This window comes from Triturus cristatus, chromosome 7 (genome assembly GCF_964204655.1).
Source record: "Triturus cristatus chromosome 7, aTriCri1.1, whole genome shotgun sequence".
Classification (NCBI taxonomy): Eukaryota; Metazoa; Chordata; class Amphibia; order Caudata; family Salamandridae; genus Triturus; species Triturus cristatus.
This window is the reverse complement of record NC_140590.1, coordinates 1482172742-1482191152: the sequence shown is the minus strand read 5'-3', so window position 1 is coordinate 1482191152 and position 18411 is coordinate 1482172742. Positions and strand designations below refer to the sequence as shown.

Sequence of the window (18411 nt, the reverse complement as noted above, 5' to 3'; positions counted from 1 at the left end):
ACATCAGAAGAGGTTGAGTATATTCCGCACTGTGATTGCTGTGTCATTGTTAAGCAAACAGAATATGGCAGTCCATGTCGAGGTCCAAGGTGAATGTCGCAGAGTTTTTCGGTAGACAGAGGGAGGTGTTGTTACAGGGCATGATGCAGGGGGCAGCACCAAGCTGAAACAGGGCATATGGCGGAGAGGATTGCTACCGCCTCCTTATTACACAGGTGGAATCACCCGCATCTTCATCATCTCTGTCATCTGTCTGACATGTGGGTGCTGATGTTTGGTCTGCAGCACTGTGTGCCACTGACACATCAGGGGCCGGAGATGTGTGTGTGGAAGTACCAGCGGCATCCATCATTGACTGCCTTAGAGGCAGCAATGCGATGATGAAGATCTGCAGGGCATGGAAGATCCCAACAACTTTTCGCTGGTGTGCATCCTTGGCAGCCAATCTTTCTGCATGCATCCGCTCCATGTTCTCCATTATCCTCAGCATCTGTGCCAACTCTCGGCTGACATCGCTGAGGCCACTCTGACTAGACAGTTGTTCTCCTCTCAGAGGCATGACTCCAGCGGTGTCGGGCATGGATTGTTGGACAACATGGACCAAACTGTGGGTGTCTGTTAGGGAGTGTTAGTGGTCCTGATGTGACTTAGACACCCATGTATGTCATCCAGTTTGGCTGCCATGTGGTCGAACCCCACTCGCACCTGTTCAGCCACCCCCTTCAGGCAGTCTAACACCTGGCCTTGGAACGCCATGTGTTCTTGGGTGAGGTGCTGGTAGCCTGCTGTGCTGGGGGGGGGCTTCCTGCTGTGTGGTCTGTGCAGGGCGTGGGGTCTCCTCGATGCAGCTGGGCTGCCCTGCTCCTGGAGGTGATTTGCCGTAGCTGTCCATGAGCTGTTGTAGGTCGTCGGTGTCGAAGGTTTGGAGGTCCTCTTCATCATCACTGATGAGTTGTCTGGTCTGCTCTGCAGGAGGTGTGGATTGTCCCTCTGCAATGTGAAGGGGAGGTGCATTTTAACATTGTGTTGACATGTATGTTGACGTATTGTTCAAGTTTACATACAGACTGCATGACAATGTACATTGTGACTGTTTTGGAGGAGCTGACTATTTGATGCGGAACAGTGGACATTTGAACTACATCATGGATGTGAGGTTGTACACGTACATTCTCATCTCACAGTTTGCTGCTATGCCAGATGTGATTGGCCAGTTTCTACGCACAAGTGGAACCAGTTGTGTCCTCTGTTCTGCGGTGTAAGTGTTGCAATTTGTACCACATTGTCGTCAATGTTGATGGGCTGTTGTTGCTATGTGTGTGTGCAGCATTGTGGGTGAGTCGCCCCTGCAGCTGTGATTTTGCTGCCCCTTATCCCTTTGAGGCGGTGTGCCTTTGACTTCTGTGCTTCTACAGTGCTGAGATGTTGCAGACTTGGCTAATTTTGGCTCTTGGTGGGAGTTGGGACTCTGGGGCATGGTTTGTCCACAGATGTGTTATTGACGTCAGGGGTTGTTTGTGCACATGGATGTGTTAGAGCGTGACCTGCTCCTTTCTGGATATGTTCCACACTCAGCCACCTCAGTGTCGTGGTGTGCACCATGTCATGATAATTGGACTGCAGCCATGCTATTTGTCATGCAGTGTCACTTGCATTGTCAGTGTGGCTCACAGACACGCAGCTTTGCTGGTTTTAACACGTGTACATGGGTTGGTTGTGCGATTGGTGCTGTGTGGGGAGGGACCCCTTTGTGCCCATAGTGGACGGGGGCCTACTTTCTGTTTGTATGTGTGCTGCAGTGTGCCACGGGGATCAGGGACATGATCCAGAGTCATTGAGGATGTGCAGTGTGCTCTACTTAATTGTGCATGTGTGCCATTGTGCCCATCTCCCCCGTACCCCCAGGCCCTGTTCGGTACTCACCCAGATGCTGTTGTGTCAGGTCATGTCGGGCAGTGTCCGTAACCCCAACTCCTGCCACCGTCTCCCCACTGATGACTGTGGACACCATTTCCTCCATCTCATCCAGCTCCTGGTGTTCCACTGGATTACCACCTCCAGTCTGCATTGCTGCCTGATGGTTCTCAGTGAGTTTCTTCTTGGTTTTGTGCTTCGCGTCATTCCAGCGCCTCTTGACCTCTCCAATTGTCCTCCTCCTCGTTCCGACTGCATTCACCTTGTCCAGGATGTCCTGCCATATCGCATTTTTATTTGCCAATGACACTTTGGAGGTGACGACCAGTTGTTGGTGGTGTTCTATCACCTCCATGATGATGATCTGGTTTTCCTGCGGACTGAACCTCGTCTTCTTCTCCTTGCCCTTCTGTGACCCCGAGATCCCAGGCTGGTCATCCTGGGGGCTTGTGGGGTTCTGGTCGTCCTCTGTCCTTGCTCCGCCTTCCTCCATGGTGCTACACAGTTTAAATTATTTTGTTTGTGTATTTCGATGCTTTTATAGTACATTTTCCCGCATGACGCGTGTTTAATTGCAGGCCTGTCGCTGGTTATCGCTGACTTTTGTATCGAGATTGGCCACATCGCAACTTTTTTCATGTTTGTGTTTTGCGTTTTTTTGGCATCCCGTTAGTTTGAACACGGTCATTTGACACGTTATGGTGAGACTATCACATGGTACCGCCGTGTTGAGAATACTATGTTAACACGGCGTTATTTTCCCGCGATAGACTGCGATATGCTTAGTTGTGTTAAGCTAATCTTGCGATAATTGTCACGTTCTTGAGAATATCCCCCTAGGAATCTAAAGACAATTGTCAAAACATGTTCTGCTGATGGTTATTTGGTACGTATTTTGTGTGTGTGTGGCTTGCACTACATTTGCTGGCGCTGTAGCTCATGTGTGTATGAGCTATGTCCTGCATAAGCTCATGTCCATGCAATGCCAAATCCAAGGTGAAGCAGCAGGTCCAGGTTGCATCATACCCACACTGTGCCCCAGTAATAACCAAACAACTAACAAAGATCCCACTGTAAAATGGAGTGTGTTTAATATTTTGGGAACAGTGAATATGGACAAATAGCGCACCGGTATTTATTAGCTTCATAATATTTTTGCCACAATATTTTTTGTATCACGATATTTTGTCGAATGTAGTCTGGTATACTCCGCCCTTCACTAAACATGTTTTATGTTCTCTGCCTATTTGGCGCCCTGCTTTAGAAATCCGATCCGTCGTCCCTGCAACAGATGGTTCCATTCAGCACCTCCTCTATGTTTCTCCAGCCGACCTCGACTGTTACAAAACTGCTCTCTTCGCTGTGAAGCACTCGGCTGCTTCCGGGCACCAGGTCTGCACGTCAACAACCGAGCATTGGCAAAGCGCCACAAAAATGCACTGGCACAGGAGGCGCACACATTGTGGCATTTACATGTTTAATATAGATCTTCCTGTTTAGTTTTAGAGTGGGCCTTACTGAGACATTAGGAAGCAACGATGAACAGTCTTGAAAACTTAGGGGTGACGTATCAGAAAAAAAAACGAAGCCAGAATAGAAAAATCATTAAAAAAAGAGGGTATTCAAAAATGTTGTTTTACAAATGTCTTAAAATATTTAGCACCGAACAATTACATGACTAGGCCTTAAAACGGAGTTATGGAACACCACACATCTTTCTTTAAAAGATATAGAAAGCAGATGTATCAAAGATTTGGTATGTTCCAGCCTCTCCCTTGTGTACCGAATATAATGGTACGGCCGGCTTTGGTTGATTTGTCGCTGCATACAGACTGTAAACAGACTTTAGACGTATCGCGCGGATTTGAAACGTTTCCGGCGAAGTCTGCCGATTACTTAATGCATTTATGCAATAAGTGAAAGAGACTGTGTGGCTGGAAGTGGAATGAGGACACATATAGTAGTTACCCGAGACAGAGTCTGAGGTGCTTGGCAGACGGGACAGTGAGAGCTAGGAGAATGGGCGAACTTGAAATAGGTAAGCCCTTTTCAGTGCTGTCGTTTGTTCCGGAGTTCATAACCGTTAGCTGATCGATCTGCCGTTTTTCGTCCTTAGCATTGCTATCAGTAGGTATAGTAGTGTGTGTTCCTCTCCAGTCATACACGAACCGGTAGGTGGTTGCAAATAATTTATTTCAGCATAACATTCAGGAAACCAGCCTGCACCATTTTTTTTGCCGAAGGTATTGGAGCGCTTTACATGAGCAACGGTTACGTTACACAAGGACACATTAATTTTTTTTAGGTAGGCACGAGGGAAATTAAGTGATTTGCCCAGAATCTCAGGATGTGGATGCGACCCCGAGGCTCGAATCTTGGTTTCCCGGCTGTAAAGTCGACAATCTAGCCGTCAGACCACATCCTCTCCCCTAACCATAACACTGCCTCTGCCAACTGCCCTATACATAATCTTGCCCATAGAGCACTACTATGTAAGGAATTACCTAGCATGCACTGTGCTGTAGAACACAGAAAGGGCTAAGCAACACAAGACATCCCCCTTAACACAAAAGAACACATTACAATAGGAAATTACAAGCATGAATATAAAACGTACATTAACAAGATACATTATAAATAAATGCACCTTTGCACTCCATATTCTACAACATTAAACTCTACCCTCTTGCGTGAATTAAGGTAGAACTTCTACCCCTCGCCCCCATTAAAACAAGCATTGGCATAGCCAATAGGTCTCGCCTTTGGGACTTTATAAGTGTTTAGCTATGCAACAGTTGCATAACTAAATACTTATAAGGTCCCAAAAGCGTGACCTATTGGCTATGCAAAGCGGCCGTGTGGCCGCGAAACTGAAAGTGATCGCGATCAAACATCAAAGCGGCCGTGCGGCCGCGAAAGTGAAAGTAATCGCGGTAAAGCGCGGCACGCACGCCTGCGCACATGCACTGTAATTTTAGGCTGGCCTGGTAGCACTTTTTGGAGCCCTCTCAATAAGTCTCGCCAGACCAGCGCATGCTCTGGGTCAGGCGAGACCTAAAAAGGAAGGAAGAAATTAGCAACAACACAACAAATAAAACAAGAATTATACACAAATGGGTAGAGTCAATGAACAACATAATCTTTTAACCATCCTGGAATTTCCCTTTTCAAGTTACCTAACTCATTCACTCCACCTTCAGTATTTTCAGCCAGACTGCTACCTTCTGCACTAGTAGCATTCTCCACAGTAACACCAGACGTATCAGGCTTGCTCTCCATAGTACCCTTTGAATGTACACTATCCAACACCACAGCATCATCCAACAAAGACAAGTCTACCTCTTCATTCACCACAACTTTTCTGCCCTCATTCCACTGATCTTTTGAAACCTTTAGCTGATCGATATGCTGTTTTTTAGGTCTCGCCTGGCTATCGCGTAAGCGATCGCACAGCGAGACTTATGTAGGGGCTTCCGAAAATGCTCCCAAAGGCTTCCAGGCGGATCGGGTGGCGGTTACGCGCACAACCACGCGCATTCCATTTGCCACCAGCTACTTCCTGCGCGTGCGCCGCCTCACGCATTCAGAGAGATTTAGTAAGGGGCACAAGACCTTAGGAATGCGGTTTATGGCCAGTGCATGTGAGGCATTCAAGAGCGAAGCTGGCATCTGGCATCGGACTTGAAAGCAGCAGACTGCTTTCGCCAGAACTTTCTTTGTAACTCACACCCCATATGCCCGTTCCCTCCCACCCTTCCTTTGATGTCCGCTTTTCTTGTTGTTTACAAACCACGCCACACACTGCTGCACGCCACACACTGCTGCACGCCACACACTGCTGCACGCCGCACACTGCTGCACGCCGCACACTGCTGCACGCCGCAAACTACCGCACGCCATACACTGCTGCCTTACACACTGCTGCATTACACAGTTGCACGCCGCACACTGCTGCACGCCTCACACTGCTACACTGCTGCACACCTCACACTGCTGCACGCCTCACACTGCTGCACGCCACACACTGCTGCACGCCACACACTGCTGCACGCCTCACACTGTTGCACGCCTCACACAGCTGCACGCCTCACACTGCTGCACGCCTCACACTGCTGCACGCCGCACACTGCTGCACGCCGCACACCGCTGCACGCCGCACACTGCTACACGCCACACACTGCTGCACGCCACACACTGCTGCACGCCACAAACTGCTGCATGCCACTGCACGCCACACACTGCTGCACGCCACACACTTCTGCACGCCTCACACTGCTACATAAAACACTGCTGCATGCCTCACACTGCTGCACGCCTCACACTGCTGTACGCCACACACTGCTGCACGCCACACACTGCTGCGCGCCACACACTGCTGCACGCCTCACACTGCTGCACGCCTCACACTGCTGCACGCCGCACACTGCTGCATGCCGCACACTGCTACACGCCACACACTGCTGCACGCCACACACTGCTGCACGCCACACACAGCTGCATGCCGCTGCACGCCACACACTGCTGCACGCCGCACACTGCTGCACGCCACACACTGCTGCACGCCACACACTGCTGCACGCCGCACAATGCTACACGAAACACTGCTGCACGGCACACACAGCTACACGGCACACACTGCTGCACGCCGCACACTGCTGCACACTGCTGCATTACTCACTGCTGCATGCTGCACGACACTGCTGCACGCCGCACACTGCTGCACGCCGCTGCACGCCACACAGTGCTGCATGCCTCACACTGCTACACGAAACACTGCTGCACGCCACACACTGCTGCACGCTGCACACTGCTGCACGCCACACACTGCTGCACGCCACACACTGCTGCACGCCGCACACTGCTGCACGCCGCACACTACCGCACGCCACACACTACTGCGCACACTGCTGCATTACACACTGCTGCATTACACACTGCTGCAATACACACTGCTGCACGCCGCACACTGATGCACGCCGCACACTGCTGCACGCCTCACACTGCTGCACGCCTCACACTGCTGCACGCCACACACTGCTGCACGCCGCACACTGCTGCACACCGCACCCTGCTGCACGCCGCACACTGCTTCACGCCACACACTGCTACACGCCGCACAATGCTACACGCCACACACTGCACGCCACACACTGCTGCACGGCACACACTGCTGCACGCCGCACACTGCTGCACGCCACACACTGCTGCACACTGCTGCATTACTTACTGCTGCATGCTGCACGACACTGCTGCACGCAGCACACTGCTGCACGCCGCACACTGCTGCACGCCGCTGCACGCCACAGTGCTGCATGCCTCACACTGCTACATGAAATACTGCTGCACGCCACACACTGCTGCACGCCGCACACTGCTGCACGCCGCTGCACGCCACAGTGCTGCATGCCTCACACTGCTACATAAAATACTGCTGCACGCCACACACTGCTGCACGCCGCACACTGCTGCACACCTCACACTGCTGCACGCCTCACACTGCTGCACGCCGCACACTACCGCACGCCACACACTGCTGCGCACACTGCTGCATTACACACTGCTGCATTACACACTGCTGCACGCCGCACACTGCTGCACGCCACACACTGCTGCACGCCTCACACTGCTACACGAAACACTGCTGCACACCTCACACTGCTGCACGCCACACACTGCTGCACACCACACACTGCTGCACGCCACACACTGCTGCATGCCTCACACTGCTGCACACCTCACACTGCTGCACGCCTCACACTGCTGCACGCCTCACACTGCTGCACGCCACACACTCCTGCACGTCACACACTGCTGCATGCCGCATACTGCTACACGCCACACACTGCTCCACGCCACACACTGCTGCACGCCGCACACTGCTGCACGCCGCACACTGCTGCACGCCGCACACTGCTGCACGCTGCACACTGCTACATGAAACAGTTCTGCACGCCACACACTGCTGCACACCACACACTGCTGCACGCCACACACTGCTGCACGCCGCACTATGCTACACGAAACACTGCTGCACGCCACACACTGCTGCACGCCACACACTGCTGCACACTACTGCATTACTCACTGCTGCATGCTGCACGACACTGCTGCACGCAGCACACTGCTGCACGCCGCACACTGCTGCACGCCGCTGCACGCCACACAGTGCTGCACGCCTCACACTGCTGCACGCCTCACACTGCTGCACGCCACACAGTGCTGCACGCCTCACACTGCTGCACGCCTCACACTGCTGCACGCCACACACTGCTGCACGTCGCACACTGCTGCACGTCGCACACTGCTGCACGCCGCACACTGCTGCCCTCCACACACTGCTTTTATGCGAGTTTATGCTACTGACATTGTAAATGACAATGCCTTTTATTTGTTTTAAAACCAAAACATCAATAAAGGCATTGTAATTTTACAATGCCAATAACTCAAACTCTTATAAATGCGAGACCTATTGCATTGCAAATGCTTGTTGTCCTTTGCATTGTTATCAGTAGGTATAGTAGTGTAGTGTGGGTGAAGTGAAGAAAGTGAGTGAATCAGGCCCTCTGAAGACCACAGACCTTAGTAATTTTTAATTCACAGTCTCATAGAAGATCTTCACATGGCTCCGCACCAACACTCACAAAACAGTCACCCAAGCCCTCATCACCAGCAAGTTGGACTACGGCAATCCACTCTATTTTGGAATTAACCCTTAACTTACCAGAAGACTCCAGGCCATAAAAAACTTGGTGGCCAGGGTCAACCTTCCAGCCTGTACTCTCATCACCTTGCACTCCAAAGACCTCCACTTGCTCCCATTCCACAAACAGGCGCTCTTCAAACTCGTCACGCACACATTCACAATCTTACACAACATTGGCCTCATGTACCTCAACAACCACTTTAACGTTCACTAACCTACCAGACACCTCTACTCAACCGGACTCCTACTCGCACACACATCACACATATTCAGAACCAGATCAGACAATCGTTCCACCTAGTACCTTTCTCCTAAAGCCTGGTACAACATGGGCTTGCACATCAGAAGCACCTCCTCAGTTCTTGAATTCTGCAAGAAACTGAAGATCTGGCTCTTCACCTAGCCCGAAACTGGTTTGGCTCTTATAGCTCCAGTTCCATAGCAAAGATACCCTCCTGGGTGAGTTGTGTACTATGTAAATACACATGTGAAACGAACCAGGAGTAAACCTGTTAACCCAGCTGAGACCGGGTAAGTATTATAGCAATAGAACAACGTCTCAACTGGTAAATCATACAGGGGGACTGTTCATCAAACGTGTATCAGTCACATAGCACGGGAAAGGGACGAGGGAGACCGAGTTAGGGTGGAAGGGTTGTTATTTGCATATAGAAGCACTAAAACACAACTAGATTGCAGTAACCATAACAACCAAATGTGCACTGTAAGTGTTGCAGTGAGTGAACGGTGCAGTGACACATGTGATTAAGAAACAACGTGAGGCGGTGAAGAAACAATAAATAGTGAGGGTCAAACAAAAGTATTTACAATTACAGGAACAATTTCATTGTTTGTAAATGACCCTTTGGTTGCCGCGAATGGCCTTGTGGAGCCGACGGCGTTTCGACCTATTTAACTCAAGGTCATCATCAGGACAGTGGTTACATGATTCTTGAAAAGTGCTCTAGAATCGGGAAGGAAGCGAGGGAAAATCAATTGGAATAAAGCCCAGAGAAACAAGAGTCAAGCAAAGGAACGAGGGAGAGCGCTGGGTAAGTAGTAGGGAGGATACCTGAAGGCACTGAGGAGACCGAGAATCCAGGGGGTGAAATCCGCTCATCTGGAACTGCTGGAAAACCAAAGTACATGGGATCAGGGTAAGGAAACGGGGGCACTGCACGTAAAGGTAAGCTGATGTCCACCTGGAAGTTACCTGTAAAGCGTCACATGATGGCAGGCAGCGTTGAGTGGCTGGGATGAGGTCTACGGAATGGAGGGAAGGGGATAAGAAATTAGATCTTGTTCCCATATCTTCTTGCTATTTAGCATATCCGGTTGAGATGTTTCAGTCCCTGTCACAAATGATTGAATTGAAATAACATTTGTATGGCGCATGGCTACCCGGAGGCATCCCAGCGCTAGCAGTAGCAGCAATGGAGGGTTCACCCATTTAGGGAAAAAGCAATGTTTTTAGGGATCTGCGAAAGGAAAGGTGGTTGGGTTCTGCTCGCAAGTGGGGGGGAGGGAATTCCACAATCTGGCCGCATTAAAAGAGAATTGCCGGCCCCCACTTCTTGTCTTCCTGATCCTAGGGATAATGGCCAGGTTCATGGTTTTGGAGCGAAGGCTTCTATTGGGCTGATAAAACTGGATAATACTATGAAGAATGGGGGGGGCCTGTTGTGAGTAAAGTTTTATGGATAATACATAGGCGCTTGAACTTAACTCTCTCCTGGACTGGCAGCCAATGGAGTGATTTAAGGGCAGGTTTGGCTGAATAATGTTTAGGGATGCCCAGTAAGAGTCTTGCTGCCCAGTTTTGGATGGTCTGTAGCTTGGAAAGGGTGGCCACGGGGGCACTCAGATACAGAGCGTTCGCATAGTCCAGCCGGGACAAGACTAGGGCCTGGACCATAATTTTCCTTGCCTGAAAAGGAAGAAGAGGAAGAACCTTCCGAATCATTTTAAGGACACCATAGCATGAGGCGGCCGTCTTTCGTGCCTGAGTTTTAAATGTGAGGTCTTGGTCGATCCATACACCCAGACTCTTTGGCTGGGTCTTGGGGATGGGGGCTGAGCCAAGGGAGGTTGGCCATTATCCCTTTAGGTCGAGGGGAGAATGATTGCCTAGGACCATGATTTCGGTCTTTTCCCCATTCAATTTAAAAAAGGAGTCGTTTATCCAGCTCGCAATTTCTTCCAAGCAAGAGCGCAGGCAGGGAGAGGAGCTTTTCCGCTCTATTGCTAATTTGTCGCACTGTGCTCCCGAGGTATCAGGGATAGCTAATGGAGGGGGAACTTTGGAAAGAGTTTTAACAATGCTGAAGATCTCACAGGCGGAGTTGGATGCTGCTAAAATTTTATTTTCACAGTAGACTGCCTGTGCTGCCCTAATTTCAGCTTTGTAAAGATTAATACTTTCTCTATATTTTTTTTCTTGTCCATTGAGAAGCTTTTCCTCCAGTCTCTCTCTCGAGTTTTTTGCAATTTTGTTTTAAGCCCTGTAGTGTAGCTGAGTACCAAGGTTTTTGGATGTTTCCTATTTTGACTTTTTACGGGGACAAGGACATCTAAAGATTTTTGGAGCCAGTTGTTGAAGTTGTCATTGGCCGTGACTGCGTCTAAAGAAGATGCGGGTCTAGTTTCTTCTAATACTGTGGCCCAGTGTAGCTGCTTGGAAGAGCCTAAATAAGATTGGAGCTAGGGGTAAGCCATGTTTCTGTGAGAAACAGTACTTTGGGCAATTCTTTTTCGAGAAGGATGGAGATTTCTGCCGTGTGTTTAGGCACTGATCTACAGTTTAACTGAAACATTTTATATTTCCGTGAGTTAGTTGGGAGGGGGTGAGGGTCGATTGTTAAGTGACGTCTGCAGTGCGAACATTTTAAATGGTCACTAGAGGGTAGAATGGAATGTTTACATGTTAACCTTATCGGACCTAGTTGGCGGCGTAATTCTTCAGTGTTACACTGCCTCTGCTGATTAGTGAGGGGAGCAGGGATTTTGGCCCCTGGACCCGGCCGGACTCGGAAAGGCTTGCCTTTGGCGTGCCAGCGGCGCACCCGCAGCGCGTCCGATCCAGCATCCTGAATAAGGGGAGTCAGCCCGGAAGAGAGGAGAGGCAGGGGGAAGAGCCGTGTCGCTCCGCTTCAATCAGCGATCAGCTGCAATCAGCTGTGGCGGACCGGGGACCGGGAGTGCAAAGAACAATGTGCAACCAGTAAGTTAAAAACAATCTATTACCCCCCTGATAAAAGAATTCCCATTTAAAAATGTGTGTTTCATGATTAATGTGCACTCATCTGTATTTTGCACTCAATGTTTTTTCAAGTCTAAAAGCGGAAAGTGAAATTTCAATCAGTGGATCAGTGAAACAAATGCTAAATTGTGCATGGAAAGACGGGAATCATCCCCATATGAATGGATCCTAACCGTGCATCCACAGCTGTAGTCTTTAAAAGTTTCAGTGCTCCATTAGGCTTCCTTTTATTTCAATAATGCTGTATCTATATAGGCAGAAAGTCTATATAGGCATGCTGCATCATCATGCCGCGTGCTGGTGAATGACAGTCTGGTTCTGAAATATTAAGGGCAATATTGGGACAGAGAGTACCTCCCAGTTTCATGCACCCTTTGTGAGTGATCTGTGAACTGGTTTCCAAACAAATCAACAAGGAGGCTGAGTAGTGCTTACATGTGAATCCTTGACAAGTTGTGTGTCTGGTGTGCATGGGAGCCTGCAGTGCTGCCATGTGTGGTGGGAGTCAACAATGCAAAAGCAGTTCCCAATAGGTATCCTATAGACAAAGAAAAGCTCTGCAGGCTTCTCTTGCATTCAATTAACTTATAGGGTCGCAGCTCAGAAACAGGCAGCAGACAATTCAGGTCTGCTACAGGAGTCCCTACAAGGTTTGAGTCTGGATAAGCTTGTGAGAAGTTGGCCTGGTATATGCTGTCCACTAATTCAAGTGGGCACCTTGCACCAGTCCAAACGTCCCTTATGGTGATTAGGTTCAAGATAACCTTTATGAAAGCTATCCTAGTGGTAGCTATGGAGAGCAGCCTTCAGGCTAAGTCTTGAAGGAATGTAAAGCAGCTTGTTTTACCAGATCTGAGTTACCAAATGAAAGGAGAACCACACAAGTGTTATATAAAATATATGTATTTATTACTAAACACTCTCTACTAATCTCTATACGAGATTAGAGCACAAAGCACACAATACTTAATCAATAGAATGACAGTAAATAGCACAATACACAGCGGGCTCCAGGGGGAGACCGAACCATATACTAAAAAAATGGTATAACAACAACAACTTCACTAGACACAGGGGCTAGAGCACGTAGAATCGCTGGGACCCCAAGGAACCACCCAAAGGAGTGACGCAGGGAGCCCACGGAGGAGAGGTGCAGTGTGGGAACACAGACGCGAGCTCCGTACAACTGTATGGAAAAGTCGTGGTTGGAAAATTACAGTTTAAGGACCCTTCAGAGAGGACTTCAAGCAAACCCTTTGGAACCTAGAAGGTTCTAAGGCCAGCACCCTTGTGAGTACAGAGGTACCCGTGTTACCATTCCCAGAGGAGCTGGGTGCATAGGGGTCAAGTGGTGTCGGAAACCCTTGTCGTTTTTAATGGCGTGATGCGAAGAAGTGCTACTGCCGGGAAGATGAAAAGTGTCTGGTGGAATCCAAGCCTGGATCCGAGGTGAGAAGAACCTGAAAGCATAGGGGACAGAGTCTGGGTTGCTTCAGGGTGACCAGGGGCTCGGTAGACGAATGCCCACCGATGTCGGGTGCTTCAGGTGTGCCGATAGGATGCTTGACTCTGCAGCAACGGGGACCAGGAAATGTCGACGACTACAAAATTCCGGAGGTGAGCTGTTCCACGAAGGATGTCGAGTGCTGAGGGGTCAGTGTCCGGATTGAACACCAACAAGCCTTAGCAAAGGCAACCCACCCGGGCAGAGGAAACAAGTTACGATGAGGACTAGCAATGTCCTGGGGACTCTCCAAGCTATGGGGAGTCAGGGCACGTCTGGAGCAACCAGGGAAGCCCAAGGAAATTCAAAGTGACCCTCGCAAGGACCCACAGGCCAACGGACCGGGGATCACGAAGGGACCTCGAGCTGAAACACAAAGCACCAGCCCACAGAGCACTCGAGGAGTTGAGGCCGGAGATCTTCGGTGGAAATACTGCTCGGGGTCAGGACTACACGTAGTCCAATGCACAGCCCCAGGGGTCGTCAAAAAGCATATGCTGCTGCCAAAGTACACGGTGCACAGGGGTTCGGGTTGCACGGTCCCCACAAGGGATACTGGTCTCAGGATTGCTGAGAGAGCAGATCGACCTCAAAGACGCTCGGGAACCCACCTCCTGTGTTGCAGAAATCTTCGTAGTCCTCAGGAGCTCGGGAAAAGCAAACCGGTCAGATGCGTTAAGGTGCCTGCTGCTGCAGGGGAGTAACTCCTTTACTCCAAAGGAGATTCTTCTGTCGTCCAGCGAAGTGTAGACCGTCAAAGTACTTGGTTTCTGCTTGCAGAGTTTAGTCCAGGTAAAATCCAAAGTCTTGTAGTCAGGTTTCCTACTTTATACCCAAGGAAGGGTGAGACTAACTCTGGGGACCCACCTTGGGGAGGGTCAGGACAGAGGGGTGGCTACACCCATGTCCTTTGTCCAGTTTCGCGCCAGAGCAGGAGCAAATGGTCCTGCAACCGGTTTGAGCTGGAAACCTATTGTTAAGCCTTCCTCTGCTCGAGCGTGGCTCAGCAGCAGGAGGGCAGACTCGTGTCTGTGGCTGGCAGCATCCATTTTGTGATGCCCAGGTCGAGAAAGCTGGTACCGGGTGTACCAGTGTTTCACATAAGTCCCTCTAGAAGGGTGGAATCATACCTCCGCCGGCAGTTACTGGCGGGGAGGTATGATTCCAAGGTGTTTGACACCAAACACATGTTTCTAAGCAGCCGTTTTAAAGTTAGCATTTACCACGAGGTTATAATGCACTTAAATATATATGGTTGGCTGCATCACAGGCAACCCCGGAAAATAGGTTCCGACGGCTGCAGAGGGGCTCTGCTCATGCAGGGGCACCCTCTCACATAAAACCCAGCACCCTGCCTTCAGGATTGATAAGGCCTGCCATAGGGGTGACTGATAGGTTTATGGTGCAGTGATTTATAAGAATAGATATAGGTAACCTATATCTTAGTAAGGGGTGCATGCACCACCTTACACAGGCTGCAGTAGCAGACCTGTGGTGTCATTTTGAATGGCCTCTCAGGGGTGGCACAATACATGCTTCAGCCCCTGGGAGGCTTCTGGGGTACCTATGCCCTGGGTACATGGTGTACCATATACTAGGGACTGATAAGGGTACCCCAGTATCCAATCTGGAGTGTACCTAAAGTACATGCAAATAATTTAGAGGAGAAAGCAGATAGACTAGGGTCCTGAATAGCAGGATCCCAGTCAGTCTAAGTCAAAAACAGTGATGCATCAGCAAAAAGTGGGGATAACTATAAGAAGCAGATCCTACTCTCCCACAATGCTCAGATCACAGATAACCAGTGGCGGCCTGTACTATTAGCATGGAAGGCTGGCAGTTGGGGCATAAATGCACACATAAACACTCACTCACAATCATGCATTCACACCTGTGCGCACACACACACACATACACACACACACACACTCACATCAATTCACAACACTCACTCCCATATATTCATGCATGCATGCATGCATGCACGCACCAAACATTACAAATAAAATCATACTTACCCGCGCAGCTCTGTCTCGGAGATCCAACAAGGGTTGGACTGCAGCCTTCCCTCATTGACTGCCCTAAGGTCAGCCGGTGGAGAAGGCAGTAGTCTAAAGCCTTGAAGGTCCCAGGAGGGTTGGGACTGCTGCCTTCTTTCGTTGGTTGACATTAGATCAGCCAATGAGGGAAGGCAGCAGTCCCTCACTCGTCACAGAGTGGGATGGGATCAGTAAGACCTCTGACCCCACCCCACTTAGTGATGAGGTGTCAGTAATTGACACTCAGCACTGGGCACTAAAGGGCTTAGAACTGAAGTGCCCAGGTCTGAGGCAATCAGTGACGCTCTCCAGACATCACAACGGGGAGGGCCTTGAGGTGCTTTGCCAGGCTGAAAATGTCACGTCCCCAGGAGCGGTGATTTCTTCAGCCCAGCAAAGTTCAGCTCGGGCACTAAGGAGCCTGGCATGTCTAGCTCCTGGCTGCCTGACCTGAAAATAAAGAATGGCTGTCAGGCTGACAGACATTCTTTATAGTGGATAAAGGGTGAGGGGGGGTGGCTCCTCAGCCCATTTGGACGTGTCACTGGTGCAGATAACAGCTGTCCTTAATAACTTCAGGTGTCCAAGCTAGGTCTAAATCAATTCATTTGTGGAGCATGCATTTGCATCCAAAAATGATGAATGTAATTTAAGCAATGAATCCAGATTAACCTGAGAACTGGACCTTCTTAGACACCTGTGACCAATCTTCTGTTCAATTCATGAGACAGTTTAATACAGTATTGCTTGAAAACTATAAGATAACCTCGGTGTCAACCACTCTTTCTACTCATTCAGTTCTTGGGTTTGTCAAGTATTTTACTTGTAGCATCAGTGAATAAAAAAAGAAACCTATCCAGTATAATTGTGATTCTATATGCCATGTGTATTTACGTTAATATGTGTGTGTCTTTTATGCTGTTTGTACATCAATACTTTTTTTCTGATACACAGTGTTCTTATGGCATACATGTTTTCACATGTCTGGATATAGTTTCACACTCTGAACTTTAAAAAAAACAATGTCTTGTCTGAGATGATTATTTGCTTGCTTACTTTTTTCAAAGTTTTTGTGCCTAAACCTAGGAATTGGCTCAGCGCTAGCCCCTGTGGGGCGGCTCCCCAGACTTCCTACAATTTCACTGCTGACTCAGCAATAAGTTATTCTTTCTCAGATAACCAAAATGAGCATTTAAAAAACCTTAGAAATTCACAGAAAAAAACATAGGTTTCAGGGGTGTTATAGTTAGCTGCCCATTTCACTCGTACAAAACCATAGAAATTCCTCCGTTATAGTTAGTTCTGCTAACTATAACTCACACGCCCGCAATGCACTGCTGATGATGTCACATATTGCATCATTCATGACATGGTCAGTGACATCACTGATGACATCTCAAATGACATCACTGATGACATCACTGATGACATCATCCACTGAATGTGGTTTAGTTTGAAAATTAAATATGTATTATATTTATACCAATCTGTATTGAAGATTGAGTGGATATATAACTGTCTGGATGGAGGATTTAGTAGCTGTCTGACTGTCTTTTTAAGTGAGTAATTAAAAGTGTCTCACTTAATACATGGATTAGTAACTAAACTATGTGAATGTGTGCAGCACTGTCTCTGTTGTTGTATAACATGCTGCCTCAGTTGGTCACTAACTACATGAGTGTGTATATTAGTTATTGATTAGTTGGGTGAGTATTTGTATGGGACACTGAGTTTGTGTGTGGTTGGATGGGGTGTGTGTAACTATGCATAGATGTGTGAATGGTTGATTGACTAGGTGTATGGGTTTAAGAGTGCATGTGGAAACAGTTGTTTGGGTGACTGAGTGTATTTATTTGTGTGTTGGTGAGCGAATATATGTTTTAGTTGTACATCTTCAACAAAGTAAAAAAATAAAAGGCATTGTATGTGAGAGTTGGTGTATTTAAATAAGTTTGTGTAAGAGTCAGTGATTGTGAGAGTAAATATATGAATGAGTGTATAATTGTAATGGCGCTTTTTTAACATATTAACGATGAGTTACTATGTGTTTGAATAAATGAGGTGTCGTTGGATAATTGTGTAAGTGAGTAAATTTAAGTGCGATACATTTTTTTCATGAGTGAGTAGGATGACTGCATAACCGACTAAGATGACTGCTGATGTGTCAATGTCTATATATGTGTATAAGTGCATTTGATAGTGTTCTATTAATTAATGACTGCATGTATAGATGATTCTGTTGTTGAATGGGTAGTTGTGTGTGTAGACTTAGGAATCAGTGAGTTTTTGTACAGTTTTTTAACTGTTTATTTATAAATATTTTATTCATTAAATATCATTATATATTTTTCTGAAAATTGCAAAAAACATTTTTTAATTAAAACTGAAATATTGATTAATTTTCTTGTTTTCATTTAAAAAAAAAAATATATATATTTATATCATTTTCTTTAAAAAAAAATTCCAATTTTTTTCGCAGTCGCGCACTCAAAGTGTACACATCACGGTGGGTGCGCGCAATTCTATCCGCCATTTTAGAAAAGTCATGAAGGATCCGCGTAAGGTGTGCGACGGCTGCGTGTTTTTCAGTTACATCATATACATTTAATATCACGTGATATGCGCGATTGGTATGCGACCAGTCTGCGACTCCATCTCCCGCGCATTCACGACACATGCGTATTACGGTACGAGATGTTTGCGCGCTTGCGGGTCCCGCGTGACATCATATACGTGCTGGGGCGCGCTGGGTGCGCGACTCCCGCAAAGAAAATTTATGTTCCAAAATGATATGTATGTGTCTTTAATATGCCGCTGGACCGGCGATGATGTTGGCGCCGTCCTTGATAATATGCCCCTAAGTCCCTCTGCATAATCAAGCTCCAAAGCACTAATGCAAGTCCAAACCAAACTGCTTTTGTTCAGGGTTTCCAACAGAGCAAATAGGACATACGGCTGATTGGAGTTCACATTAAATGAGAAGCAAGTCGTA

The 18411-nt window shown here is 48.3% G+C and overlaps 1 protein-coding gene across 1 annotated transcript in view; it reads left to right on the top strand.

The window, feature by feature from the left end:
• Positions 1-3739: 3739 nt before the first annotated feature.
• The window catches only part of LOC146812220 (protein-glutamine gamma-glutamyltransferase 6-like), a 306117-nt gene continuing 291445 nt past the window's right edge, over positions 3740-18411 (top strand). Inside the window, exon 1 of the mRNA XM_085619250.1 lies at positions 3740-3952. Within this exon, the coding sequence (XP_085475376.1) occupies positions 3934-3952 (19 nt within the window). The 5' untranslated portion in view covers positions 3740-3933. The remainder of the gene's footprint in view (positions 3953-18411) is intronic.